The sequence below is a fragment of the Triturus cristatus genome, chromosome 5_2 (genome assembly GCF_964204655.1).
Source record: "Triturus cristatus chromosome 5_2, aTriCri1.1, whole genome shotgun sequence".
NCBI lineage: Eukaryota > Metazoa > Chordata > Amphibia > Caudata > Salamandridae > Triturus > Triturus cristatus.
This window is the reverse complement of record NC_140588.1, coordinates 194,052,513-194,067,518: the sequence shown is the minus strand read 5'-3', so window position 1 is coordinate 194,067,518 and position 15,006 is coordinate 194,052,513. Positions and strand designations below refer to the sequence as shown.

The window sequence follows — 15,006 nt, the reverse complement described above, 5'->3', positions numbered from 1 at the left end:
TCCGGATGGCTGAAGAAGTGCGCCTTATCCATGTAGATGACTTTAAGTTTTGCTGGGAAGAGCAGCATGTACGTAATGTTCAGCGATCTCAGTTTCGCTTTCACCGAGTCAAAGGAGTGCCGCTGCTTCTGGACCTCCTGACTATAGTCCGGAAAAATCATTATATGGGTGTTCTCAACTCGAATTTCGCCCATTTTCCTCGCTTCCCGCAATATTAAGTCTCTATCAGCGAAGTTAAGGAATCTTGCGATCACTGGCCGGGGTCTCGCACCCTCTGGAGGTTTCGCCAGTAGCGCCCTGTGTGCTCTTTCGACCACGAAGCAAGAGGAAAAACGGGCCCCAGGGAAGGTGTCCATGAGCCATTTGTGCAGGAAGGCTGCCATATTATTCCCCTCGATTCCTTCTCTAAAACCCACGAACCGAAGGTTGTTCCTTCGTGCCCTATTTTCGGCGTCATCCACCTTCCACAGCAACTGTCTGTGCGACGCCTGGAGCTCCGCCATTTCTCTTCGAAGGGTAGTTATCGAGTCCTCAGCCTCTCCAATGCGTGATTCAGTCTCAGACACCCTGGCGGAGAGGTTCTTGAAATCTTGGCGCAGGAGCGTGACCTCAGCGCCCACTTCCCCAATTTTGCCCTCCAGCGCGGATCGGGATTCCTGGATATCCGCTCTCGATGCCTGGATTGCCGCCAGTAACCTGTCCGTGTCAGTGGCCCCCTCCAACGCCGTGCCCGCGGTGTCTTTAGAGGACCTCGACGCCGCGAAGAGATCCAGGGTGCCTTGTTTGGGGGGCCTGGGTGGGGGATCCCTCTTCCCCATCCTGACTGATTCCGTGGTGAGCCCAGCTGGGGGGGGATCTGGGTGGTGTGGGTCAGCGGCTCCCTCGTCGTGTGTCCCACCGGGATCCAGAGTGTACCTGCACGGCCCGTCGCGCGTCAAAGCTTCAGCGCCAAACCTGTACGAGACGGTCCCCCCGGCACTACCCCACACAGATCGACCACGGCGGTGTACCGGGGCCGGCGCTCCACTGCCTCCCCGCCGATCCACTTGCGGGTATTCCGGCCGTGGGTCCCCCGGCGACTCTCAGCTCCGTCCGGCCCACCGCACCACCGCGTCCCACAGTGCGGTATCGGCAGCGCCCTTCCGCGGTTTCTGTGGTGGGCCCACCAGTCTACGCCGCCGCTGGTGCGAATCTCAGTCCTCCCTCAGGGCCCTTCGACGGTGTGGCTATCCGACCTCACGCAGCACCACTCCTGTTTCTCAACACAGCCACTGGGCTCCACCGTAGTGCCTCCCCGGGGCGTCCAGGGGTGGGCTGTCAGCGCAAGGCGGCGAGGCCGCGAGGAGCGGGGGGGGGGGGATTAGCCGTTACAGAAATTCCACGTGTCCAGAGACCCCCACTACCGGCCGCCGCGTGTCAAGGCCTTCTCCCGCTCTGCTCCCCCACCGGGTGCATCCGAGGCCGTGGCCGCCATCTTGGTAAAGGTGGGCTCCCGGCGTCTGCTGCTCTCCTGCGCTTAGCCTTGCCCCACGTACCTCCTCCTCCACCGTGACCTCGCTACAGCTGGTATGGGCAGTGGGGTCCCAGTCTCCTGCCGCGAAGACCGCAGGGTTCTTCGCTAGTCCTCAAGCCGGTGTAGTGGCCGCCATGTTGAGTCGGTGTAACTCGTTTTTAATATTAAGGCACATCGGGTTTCTATGCTAGATCCCGGTATTCCTTAAAGGGTCACTTGGAGCATTCATATCACAATTTTTTGGTTCTTTTTTCTTCACTACCTTATTTTTTTAAGTTGGCATATGCTAATGATGAGAACCTGAGGACACAGGCAAGTACCAGCCTGTAACCTCCCTTAGTGTTGCTCCCATGAGGCACTGCCTACTTTTCCTCACTTTTTTCCTAACCTTTTTTTCCTAACCTTTTTTCCTAACCTTGTTTCTCCTTCTTGTTCACCCGCACATTGGTGGGAGACTATGCACAAGTAGACAGCACACTCCACAGTTATAAGTAGTGATTTTTGTTACTGTGTGGCAGAAGTAAGATTTGGTTCTTCTGCTGTGATATACAAAGCTGTGTGCCGTCTTCAAAAATATATGGTGAACATTGATACTTGTTCACACAAATAGAGGGAACAGGTCTATTGTTGAGGTGCTGAAAATATTTAAACCAATGAGAGGTGAATTGAACAGTTAAGTTGGCAAGACCCTTAATTTCCCTGAACTGAAATACAGAAACCAAAATTGGAGGGTGTCTCCCAAAACATGAATGTAATCCATAAGGCTGAGTGTTTTAAAATAACTAAAACACTGGGAGCCTTATCACTTACGTTCACGTATTTACTCTCCTCTTTGTGCGTGGATATGTGATGCACTGTGTGAGTGCACTTAGATAATGAGATGACTGCACAATATTTTGAATTCTAGCTGTTACAGGCACTTTAAGTCACACCAGGTCCTGTATCTTGGCTTATAGATGGTGGCATCTCTAAGGCTAGAGATCTCACTGTTTTAGAGTGTGTAGTGCAGTTTAATGGTTTAAATTACCCCTATTATGATACAGACGTAATTTCGTTTCTGTGTTCCTTCTCCTTTCTTAGGATTCTTGAAGTGTATAATCTCCAGTTTTCAATTAACTCATCCTGGATAGAAGGGTTGGGTAACTATCTCCTAATCTTGCATGGAATGCATGCTGATGCATAACTTCTACTCAGTTAACGGGTCTTAGAGGCCCTGATGAAATCTGCGTGTCTTGCGAAGCAGATGCAACATGTCGACCTAGAATAGACACACTGGCTTAGTAAATGCCACTTTGTGTCATGTTATGTGTTTAACCATATCACATGGCCCCTCTTATTAAATAATTGTGCTAAGGTTCTTTGCAGATATTTTTAACATATTCAGTCCTGAGTTCTCACTGAGAACATAGAGAATACCAAAGTGAGCCCACCTGAAGGTGAGTACCTCACCAGGTGAGGACCTGATGATGATGCATGCCACATGATTAGCAAGTGGGTGAGGGTTCTATGTGAAAACATGTAGTGTGCCTGGTGACTACTAAGGAGTAGGGCATAGTGACTGCTTGTTTTGGGAGAAACCCTCCACTTTTGGTTTGTTTGTATCTTGAAAGTATGTCATGATCTGGCCCTTCTGGACCTATTTTGCACACCACTGCATTAGAGGCTGGTCTAGTCCCAACACCAGCATCTCTGTCCTCACACGATTGACCTTCAGACCACCAGACATTATCCAAACGAATGTTTATCCGTGGCTCTTTGACACCTATGATGAATCCCTTCTATGGGCCACCGATTCAGAACATTTTTGGTAACATCAACATAGGAGCAGAACGGAAGCCCTCAGGACCTACATTTTTCAAGGCAGGAATTCTTCTACGGTTGTAATCGAGTATAAAATGACGGTGCACAATAGTATGCGGTAATCGCTGGATTCAACTGCTGTCCAATTTGGAGTATGAATTTATTTAGTGCAGCAGTGAATCAGAGAGACTTCTCTGCACTGGTGAGATACTAAAGAAAAAAAGACAAAGTGAACCCATAGCAGCAAAAGCCAGGAGCTGGGAAACAAGAAACAAAATTTAAAAGGGCTGACCAAATTACCAAGGTTCAGATGTTCAAAGCCATTTAGCAGTCACAAAGCCATCCCTTCGCTAAGTCACAGGGTTTGTGATACATAAATGGCTTTAACAAATGTACTAAACGCGTTTAACTTTTTCGTAACTGGTTACCGAATCGCCATATAAGTTTACAAACGCATAACAAATTGCAGTTTGGAAGGGGTATGTTTAGGGCGTCCATTCCAAATCTGTCACAGTGCACTTGCGACTGCTAACTCAGTCAATATGTTATCGACTTCTCAGAGGGGGTGATAACCCACCATCAGAAAGGGGTCCCTCGTTAGACCCTTTTTCCTTCATGAATAAAAACAAAATGTGTACGGGAGTGGGCATTGTTCCAAAGGTACTACCTCATAAACTTTTTTTTCAACGTACGTTTTTTTCATAAGTGTAGCCTTGTTTCCTTTAAAGAAAATTGGCGGCATTTAAAAAAAAATATATATATTTTAAATGCAGTCATGACTAAGCTGAACACAGGAGGCTGCCATCCTTGTGATGGCACCCAGGCAGTAAGTTTGTAAAATCGAATTTATTTTCCAAAAAGTAAATTCACAATTTTTGACCACTTTTTTTGCAAATGAAATGTTACTACATCTGGCCCCAAGTTTTAACCTACTTCCTGAAGTTACGGGGATGGACTACTTACTTTATCTGTAGAGGAAGCTGGTTCCAATATTCCGGTACAGGCCAAGAAATCTTTATCACCGGAACAAATCTTCTTGGTTTTAGAGATGTCTACAGAAACACCGTCTTGGATCTCAACTTTTGGGCAAGGAAGTATTTTTTTTAAACTTGTGTGGCAACGAAATAGCCCTGTAGCCATGAATTGCACCCTGTTCCATGCATATGCATTTAAAGCGCATGCACTTTTAGACAGGGAGCCACTGAAGCTCAGAAAGAGAATGACAGAGTGAATCTCTCCTGTGAGATCTAAACTAAGCCTGGTGGACAAATTCTTGACTATTTGGGGCTCGATTACGATGTTGGTTGAATATGTATAAATTGTAATCAAATCAAAATAGACCTTGATTTCTCAAAACATGGCTTTATTTCATAATTCGCATGAAATGGCACAAAAGGACTGAACCAGAGCATGGTAAATTGTTAGTATGGGACCGACAAACTGATTGTGTAGACTCTTTGCCCAGTGCAAGGTCCTAAAGGTGATATTTCTGCCATTGAGAGAAACATCTCCAATTAGTCTTCAACTTAATGGCACCAACACAACTGGGGCTATTGGAAGAATAGCAGTTATGTCTGATTACCGTATGGTTCCAGCTATCTGCCTAGTCTGCTGCCGCATGAAAGGGGTATGTGGGGATATCTTCTGGGTGACTGCAGAGCGCTGCTGTGCAGGAAGAAGCTAAACACTGCAGCTCTGCTCAGAAATGAAGGCTGAATTAATCATTTATGTTAGAGGATGATTGTAGCATGATGGGGACTGCTGAGTTCTAATTACTGAGTACTGCAGGAGTGAACTTGTGTATCATGTTTTCTGTGGAGACTGGGGCAAGGTGCTCAAGGGATGTTACCTTCAGGGCAGCCATGTGTAGAAACTGCTATGACAGTACCTAGGCAAACCTGTGTTTAACAAGCTTAAGAATCAATCAAGACCCACCTGGATGGCAATAAGGCAGGAAGATCACACATTTAGGAGAACCTCAAAGAGAGAGGATGGGCTGGACCCTCAAGAACCTGACAGCTGGCCAGGCAAGAAGCCTGGGCAAGCAACCAGCAGGTAGATTACCCATGGTTGTATGTCAGACCCAGCTCTCTGTTGTGCAGAGGAATTCTCAAAATCAGACCCACTAACTCCTGAATAAACAGTAAGCGGGTGAACACTGTGACGCACCAAGGTAGGGTTAACCAGGGGCGGCTCCTCCATAATGGCGGAGGAGCCTCGCCCCACTTGTTAGAGTCTGTAACAGAAAAATAAAATGATAATGAAACAATATAGTTTGATTTTTCCTTGACTGATTCTGACATGCTTGCAGGGCAGGGCCGGGCCATGGCAGACAGGTGGTGGCACTTGGAAGTGTGCATGTATGTTTGGCCAGCCGTCCTAGGACGGCCAAACATACCATACTCACTTCTATTTCTCCAACCCAGCTGTGTTTACAGATGGTTGGAGAAATGCCGCAGGACCACAGACAGTGTCTTTAGTGGCAGAGCAGGCCGCTCAAACCAATCCTGGCGCTGCTCTCCTAGGACTGGCTGAGCAGCCTCTGCCTTCCCAGAGACTGCTGGGGGAGCTCCTAGGCTGCAGCGGCTGGCGGCGTTGGAGGCTGCGGGGAAAGGTTAGGGTTTTTACTAATTTTTTTTTTTCCTTCCCTCCATCCCTCCCTCGCCTTTGTGTTGTGGCAGCAGCCACTGGGGTTAACAACCCTGTGGGCAAGTTTGGGGTGCAGGTTGAAACTCTGTTTTAATAGGTAAAACCTGCTCATGACATTGGCCGACAGCCCCTGAATCAAGTCTTATGCTTTCCAACCATGCACTTATAGCATAGTCTGTATTCATGCAAGCCCAAAAGGACTTTGGAGGACTAACCAAACACCTTCTCATTCATACCTGTTGCCACCTAACCATCAACTGTAGTACTGTCCAGAGTAGGCTAAGTACACTTCTGGATACTTATTATCAGGAAGGGCACAGGTGCCACCCCGATGGTGGCAGACTTACTTAAACATTACCTCGCCCCTGCATATGAACAGTCGGGTTCTGTCCTGCAATGGCAGGCGCAAATCTATATACATTTCCAGCCTATGTTATACAGTCACCGGCAATGTGTGATTTTCCCTCTAGCGCAAGAATTCCATGGAGGTTTTCTGGATTCTGGTGAAGCTCTACAAATGTTCATGCAACACGACAATGTATGTCTTTGAAAGCAGGTAGTACATCTGATGCGGTTGTGAGCCCCCTCCCGTACAGATCACTGATAACATCACTGATAATACAGACACAGACCAACTGTTCTAGGTGTTGTAAGCCTCAGCCCTTGATAAATGGGGCGACCATACAGACACAGATATCTGCAGTGGCAATTGCTAACAATGAGCAATAGAATGGCCCAATGTCCACTCTACAACATCTTGGTACTGTACACAATAGGTATTTGACATAGAACAGCTAAAGCTGTGTGTAGGCAAGAACTAACAAAACCAGATACAGCTGTATGCATGCCAGATCTAAAAATAATAAGCATTGTCGAGATCAGCGGGTCTGCTCTGGCTGCAAGCCCTTTGACTGTCGATGCGGTTGTGTTTGTTCCTTTTTTTTGCAAAACATTATGTTGGTTGAAGTTGCTGAGCCCTCGTCAAGCTGAAATAGGTTCCGGTTCAAAAAGCACGCACTGCCAAAGGTATTCCCTAGCAGTTTCCTGAATGCTATTGTGGATGGAAAAAAATGTGAATGACCAAACACAGACCAAAGAAAGAATAGGGCTCAATAACTATCCTTTTTCCAAAGCTCACACCTCTCAAAGCTGGAACATCAACCAACCCTCCAGCAGTTTCAGAAACTACCAAACAGTGAACGCTCATGTTAATTGGTAAGCAAGCCGAAAGTTATTATGGGTCACTGAATACAAAAAGACGTACAGCATAACAAAACCACACTCCCACCATAACCTAAGGAGTAGCCATGCAACGGCTCCTTGAAACATGCACGCATGCATGCGGGCAACAGCCAGGGCGGGGACGTTTGTGTTGTAACGTAAAGCGAGTTGTTGAGAGACGGCTGCAGACTGCAGTGCATTTCTGTATCGAGCCCTGGCTCATTTTACGAGTCTGCACGTGCTGTATATGGAAACCCAGATCCTGTGTGTGGGCAGACGGACGCGTTCTCGTGAGACTCCTTCCCACCCCTCATGGCGGAACTGGACCGCTGTCATCTGGGTAGGGGCGCGGCAGGCTGGGATCTGCATTGTGCTGCGATGGGAATCCATTAACAACTTGGCCTTTCCCCAAGAAGAGGAAGAATGAATGGAGACGAAGCCTGCTTTGCTCCTCCCCCTCGGACCACTATTCCCCCTCCCCTCCTGCTTCATTCAGCTTCAGGCGAGGACGACACCGGCCCCGCTGCTGTGGTATCAACCCCCGCGAGGAGCTGCGCGCGAGCCGAGGGGGCGCCACAATGTCACGTGATCAGAGTGAGCCAGCATGGAGGTGCCCTCGCCTATACAGGGGGTGGCTAAACACATCAGTACATAAGACTGTGACGCTACACAGAAGCGCGTTCCCCTAAGCCCTTCTCAAAGACACGTCACATAGCAAAACCGTAAAAGTTGCAAACCATTACAAATGTTAATCTGTCCAATACTGAAACATAAACAGATAAAAAATCACGTTAATCAAACAACATCCTGTGTGGCTAGTAAAATCTGTTAATGCATTGAATAGAACATAATGATTCAATTATATATAAAATGGTTACTGCCCGCGCTTAGCTGCAGCTGATCGCTTCACTGTCCACGATTTATATAGTTCAGCACATAATAAAACCGTAACAGCATTCACCAGCGTTAAAACAGCCCGGACCATGCCACAGAGCATAACTATTCACGATTAACAAGGTAGACACTATCCATGAACCGAAGAAGGCGGGAATAATTCTGATAGGGGAAGGTGGGCCTGCTGTGCGCTAGCATCTCCTACACAAGGTGTCAAAGTCCGCAGCATGTTTTCAAAGCACTCTGAAAATAAGCAGTTTTATGAGTTACTATGTTTAGTTATAGGTCTAAACACTTATCGTTGTTCATATAGTTTTATGTCTAGTGTTACTTTCTTCCAGTTTCTCATTCTTTCCTTCTAGGGTTTTGTAATGAGTTAGGCTTACGGTCTTAAACAAGTACAAGGCCGACACAGCTGCTTTATGGCGCTAGCATAGGAGGACATTAGGCTGCAATAAATGGGCTCACAAATTTCCTATTTGCTATCAAAGGGAAGCGACCAAAGGGGAAACGGTCATTCTGCCTGGGACTCAGAAAATGTATGCAGTGGATTTGCTTATCCCTTTCAGGTCTCTCCATCTCTCAAAAAAGAAGGTTTTCCATGTTTGTAGTTTTTCAGTACCATTCTCGCATTTTTGTTAAGTTCAACAACTTTAACCGGGCACCCAAGGACAAGGTATGATGCTCTATACCCCAGTTTCTAAAGTAAACAGACAAGTAGATCCCTCCCACATCATACCAAGGACAGATAAATAACAAAGGCAGGATATTCTTACTTTGGCTCTATCCACTCAAATACGTGCACGCATTAGGTTTTATTCTCCTACACTCTCCCATGATAACTAGCTATTTGGAATACATTTTTTACATCTTAATTTTGTGTTATCACCCTGTGTTTCCAGAGTAGAGCGATGGGGCCAGGTACGTTTCTGAGTACTCAGTGGTGTTTATGTCCAGGTGAATTATTCCAGTTTGCTTACCACTCCAGACTCGGTTTACAATTTTTATCTTGTGCAAGGCAATGTCTAAATTTGGGTGAGGCATCTCCTAGGATTCTTCCCAGGCTTGTACCTCAATTGTCACTCCCAACTGTTCACCCAAGACGCTGGGGCTGGATAGGTCACACCCACTGCGAGCCCGCATCAAACACCGCCAGGCAAACCCTGGCCTGGAACCCTCAACGGAAAAGGAAAAGGGGAAGGCAGAGAAAAACCTGGTGCAGACCTTGAGGTGGCTTGCACCTGGAGCCAGACTGCAAGTCAAAAGCCCAGGACAGAGGTGGCTGGAGAGACCTGGTTGATGGCCTATACCCCAGGAGGGGCAATGGGTGTAAGTAAGTAACTCTTCACCGGCCCCTGAATGCACTCTACACACTGGAGACCTGCCACACCATTATAGTTTCCATTTGTTAATGAGCTTCTTTGGTATGTGGCATGCTTTGGAGTTTCAATAACTTAAGCCAGCAAAACAGAGGTCACATTTCAATGTCTACCCATATAAACGCACACCTATTTATTTTTAATTTGGGAACTTGAAGGGTGAGACTGTAGTCTCTGCCTTAATGTACCAGGAAAGATAGCAGAAGGATACAAAAAGGGTTGTTCAAAGAAAGAATCAAATAACCACGTTTTCAGATTTTTCTGACAAAAAACTCATTTGGGAGTCTCGTGGGAGGGTGAGTTCCCTTCCAATTTGTGCTCATCACTCCAGTTACGCACCAAGAATTGTCTTCAGACACCTATGTTCCACGGGAGGTAAAGTGTTTCGAGAAGGGTAAATTATTGGATCTCTACTGTACTGTTGTGGCCAGAGAGTAGGCTTCAAAATAAGTCTGTGGGCGGTGAATGTGCCCATTCTTTTGATAGGGGAAGTTAGTGCGTCATCGATTTTTATATGTCTTTACTTTTGCCTCCTGTACTCGAATGGATTAGGTTCATGTCAAACCATACGTTTTGCCCAAATAATCGTAGGCCACTACCGTGTTAGATGCAGGTGGGCCTCTAATGCAACAAACCTCCTTTTCGAGAACTTTCCTTCACAGTGATCTTCAAGTTTGAATGCATGTAGGAATAATGCTGTCCCTGCCAAGGTTTTAAGCTCTCTTTGTAACTTTTTATAGTTCTTGCTGAGTTATCTCAAAAGTTAAATCGGTACTTTCAGCTCTTCTGCCTGTGCCACACTTAGCGTCAGATGGAGATACTTTGTTTCAATACCACAACACACACTCATTTCAAACTCTCTTTCTCCGGTGAATGCGTTCATTGTGTGGCCTTCGCTGCGGCCCCTGCATGATATTCTTTCTACAAGGCCTGGACCCCTGAAACACTCCAAAGTCGTGTGTTCTCTACTGCGGCAGGCATTACATTGCAGTGAACATATATAGTTAATTTTCCTATGGAAAGATTCGGTAAACGTGGCAGGTATAATTCGAAGTTCATGTAGGTTTTTTTTGGGTTTTTTATTCTGTTGAAGAGCACTGGTGCTGTCTTAGTTACATCTTTGGCTAATTCTCGGGCTCAGAGACTGCAAATAAGTTGATGTGGGAGCTCTATTTTGTATAAGGGAGCACTGCGTCGCCTCTAGGCGCTAAAAGAACGGAAGGGTGGCTTTTATGCTCGTGGAAGCTGTTCCAAAGGAAACAAGGTTTCCATGGTCGTTCGAGCTGCACGCACATCTTGGCAGTGCGCCTGGGTACTGCTCAGGGAAGGGTGGCGACCAAGCGCTACTTCTGAGTTTTTGTGGGAAAGCGGAGGACAAGGAGATGCAAACTTTTGAGTTTTTGTGGGAAAGCGGAGGACAAGGAGATGAAAACGTTTAGAAAACGTGAAAGAGAGGCAGGGGGAAGAGAAATGTGGTGCAAGTGCTGAGAGGGGCATCGAGTTAGCGTATGAGCAAACGTAGGGCTCCTGACTCCAGTTTAGTAACTGTAGTGTTTGAGGCCATTCGGTGCAGGAGGAAAGACTAGCGATTAATGAAGGCTCACAAGTCTGGACATGATGGCAGGGGTCAGAGTGAGTGAATAGATAGAGAATGTCTGACATGAACCGAGGGACAAGTGCGACAGTGACAGGAAAATAGGGCCAAAGGGAGAAGCAATACTGAGTCTGTCATGAATGGAGGACATAGCGAGAAGGAGAGGGAAGACCGGAAGCATCCATTGATGTGAGCGCCAGAGGGGAGGACATTAAAGGAGCGTGTCTTAAATGGCGGGAAAGGAGACTAAAGGAAAGACTTTGAGAGGGAGTGGGAGGCATGTGGGAGGGTGATGACAGAACAGAGGCTGGTGCATGGAGCAACAAGGTAACAAAGTAAGGGACGAAACAGGATGGGAGTGAGGTGCGAACGATCCGTGGCACCCTGGGACAGAGTGAGTTCGCAGGAGCTCTGTCTGTCGAGACACGGTATTAGCAGTGCGCGTGACGTTAACGTTAAGTACCCCTCTAGACGTGTTCATCCGCTGCCCCACGTGCTCAAAACGTGTGACTCTCGCGCACCGCCTTGTCAGCCTGAAGTTCAGCTGCTCTTTTATCTGTCAAACGTTGGAAGCGTTTCGACACGAGAGGTTCTGCAGCACAGAGGGTTGTACCAACAAGAAATTTACACATTATGCCACGTACCTGCCTAGACCCATTATCCAACGTGGCTGGAAGGAACTGTCCTATCACCAGCCCCCCTCCAGTGAGACAGGGGAGCTGTCAACAGCACAGCAACACAGCACCAGAATCGAAAATACACCACAGGGGTCCAAGACTGGACACTGCCAGCCAAGCTACAGAGAATACCCAGCCTGGGTCACTCAGGATAGACTGGACCCAGGCCCCGGGGACAGCCCGGTGGAGGGGTGCAGGGTTAGTATAGGGGTCGGTAGGGTGACGGGTCGGCGACTTCTCTAATCATCAGCCTCTTTCACCAAGGTCACAAAGCAAGGTCTGAATGGGTCTTGGCTTTTTTTCTTGGGTCTACGGTGGATGTGCGTTTTTGGGTGAAGTTGTGGTTTGGTTGTCCATCCTCCAGCGTAAAGTGGGCCGACAACGTAGTGGGGTTTGGACGGGAGGGGGTCTATGTTCTAATTTTGTGGTCTACATTCATGTTAGGTGTTTACAATCCAGGGTAAGGGTCTAAATAGCAGCTCGGTGTCTGCATTACATATCTGTTATCTAGCAACACGCCGGGGAACTACAGCCCGGTTTAGACGAGTCTACCTTCTAGTTTTAGGCCCCATATTCTAGTTTATGGGTCTAAATGTATTCTAAGGAATAAAAAATGTAGTTTAACGTATACTGGTTATGACCTGACGCTGCATTTCAGCTGCTTCAGTGGGTTGGCACATGCCATAGAGGTAAAACCAGAGAGACACTTTAACAAACAGGATGACAGACGTAGTGTGATTTGTGTTGTATATTACATGTAGGCTGCATATCATAAATATTTTGGGACTGCAGTCCAGTTCAGAGATATACGTTTTTATTGAAGTGTTTATATTTCGGTTCAGGAACATTTATTCCAATTTGCTCATTCTTATTTCAGGAATGTGAGTTGCAATTTGGGGACCTGCATACCAATTAAAACGTCTATATTCCATTTGGGGGCAAGTATACCAGTTTAAGAGGTCAGCATTCCAGTCTTCATGCTTATATTCTAGCTTAGGATTGTATGTACCAATTTAGGAGTCTATTTAACATTGTGGCCTCCAATTTTTTTAAAAATTTTACTTTGCAGTGTTAGTGTGCACACTTTTTCCGGTTTTACATTACAGTTTTGTGAGCTATATCACAATTTAGGGTTGCGTATTCTGGTACATAGTGACACCGTCCAATTGAAGTGTCGATATTCAAATTTATGGATCAATATTCCGGGTTAGGAGGTCTATATTCCAGTTTAGATGGGGAATTTTAAAATTTAGTTACCTATTATCCAGTTTCAGAGTCTAACTTAAGTTCAAGAGTTATTTTTCGGAGTTAGGGGTCAACAGCCAAATTTAGGGACCTTTAATCTGGGTTGAGGGTCTAAATTCTAGTTTCATGGTCTACATTTCAGTTTTAGGATCTATGCTCCCGTCCAACGTTCTTTATTTCAGATAAGAGGTCGGTATTCTAGTCTTTTTAGGGGATATGTATCCTTTTTACGGGCCTCCATTTCACTTTACCTGTCTGTATTCCAGTTTATATGATGGTGCTGTTCTAGTGCACATTTACAATTGCTATCTTGCTTTCAAAGCTGAGATCCCTTTCTTTAAACTCTCGTTTGTTCAGACAGATGTATATTCCAGTTTAGCAGCTCTGAATTCCAGTTTAAGGGTCTACATTCTAATGTAGTCACCCTATCCGAGTTTATCCCCCTACATTCCTGTTTAGTGATCCAGTTTAGAGCTATACATTCCAGTTAATGGCTTACTATTATAACTTCACCCAGCGTTCTGATCTACAATCCAGTTTAGTGGTCTCTGTTACTGGTAAAGTGTCAACCTGACAGTAGTAGGATTTAATTCAGGTGTAATAGTCTTCCCTGTCATATTTCGCTTCAGAATTGTTAGTTCCAGTCTATGGGGTCTAGAATGCAGTTTCCACCCGCCTGGGGGATGATGTTCTGTCTCTGGCTTCAAGGGCTATTGTCAGGCTGCACTTGGATTAAATCGACATTTAGTCCGGTTCTAGGACGTACATTCTACCTTTGTGCTTCTATTATCCAGACCAGGGGTCATCGTGCCAGCTGAAGTAGGTCTTCATCCGTATGTAGGGGTCTACACTCTAGTTTTGGGAGTATAGTCTGCTTTGTGTTTCTGGTATTTGTCTTGGGATCTAGCTTAAGGTCCCCACATGCTTGGGTGATGCAGTTTTGTCTCTTATTGGAGGGGGCTGTTCGCCACCGCCAAAAGGAGTCAGTGGAACTACCGTTCCACTCGAAGGTGAAATGGAGAGCCATATCAAGCGGTTGGTTGCTGATGGAAAGTGAATGACATTTTTGCAGCCCTGCTACCCCCTTCTAACCCAACCTCCCCCCGTGCTGTTCCCGCGGATGACCGAGGCTAACACCTTTGCCTAGCTTTGTGGTGCTATGCAGCGGCAGCCTGGCAGCTCTGAACGCAGGGGGGCGGGCACCGCCAGGGGCAGCAGTGCCCCCATTAAACAGCCATAGCGGGCATCTCTGTGCAGCACTAAGGTAGGTAGCTCTGCTTACCATGGCTCTGGTGGTCGGGAGGCAGCTTCCCGCGGCAGGTGCGGCTGCTGGCGGCGGCGGCTGGGAGGGGGCCGGGGCTGGCAGCGCGGTGCTGTCCAGGGTATCAGGCTCCGCCTCCACCCGGCGCGAGGGGCGGGACAAGACCGCCCTTCGTGGCGTCACAATGGCAGGCAGAGGACGCTGAGCTCGTACGGGCTCTAGAGGGGTGGGAGCTTCCCCCGCAGGAGAGGACGCTGGGCTCGTACGGGCTCTGGAGGGGTGGGAGCTTCCACCGCAGGACCCGTCTGGCCCGGGCTGCGAGGCGGGAGGTAACCCTCTCCCCGGCATGAGGTGTCGATCTGCGTCGCTGCCTCAGGAGCACCTGCAGACAGACAGACCGCACTGCTGCCCTAACAAAGGCCGTGCGCGGGACCTCCTGTCACCTTGGAAATCACACACAAGCACGCTGAGGAGTCGACTGTGTGGGGAAAGGGCAATTATTGGCCCAGTGTAACTCTAGCAATCAGTTTTGGGGGACATCTTTGTACATGATATGCGTCGTCTTGACACATGCACGCAATGGCATTTAGGCTGTCGGGTGGAATGTGAGCCCCCGACCTGCAAAGCTAGTCGCACTTGAAGGTCCCATTTAAATGCATTGAACTGGACTTCTATTTTGATGGCCTCATCTGGAACTTACTAAATTGTGCATCATACCTTCAAATTGATACTCTAAAATAACTTAGAGCGAGCCATGTCCAGCTGCTGATTTA

General features: G+C 47.4%; 1 protein-coding gene across 1 annotated transcript in view; it reads right to left on the bottom strand.

Annotated features, from left to right (window-relative positions):
- Positions 1-14,374, bottom strand: part of ELOVL2 (ELOVL fatty acid elongase 2) — a 422,911-nt gene extending 408,537 nt beyond the window's left edge. Inside the window, exon 1 of the mRNA XM_085606971.1 lies at positions 14,255-14,374. Coding sequence (XP_085463097.1) covers positions 14,255-14,257 — 3 coding nt within the window. The 5' untranslated portion in view covers positions 14,258-14,374. The remainder of the gene's footprint in view (positions 1-14,254) is intronic.
- Between the last annotated feature and the right edge of the window lie 632 nt (positions 14,375-15,006).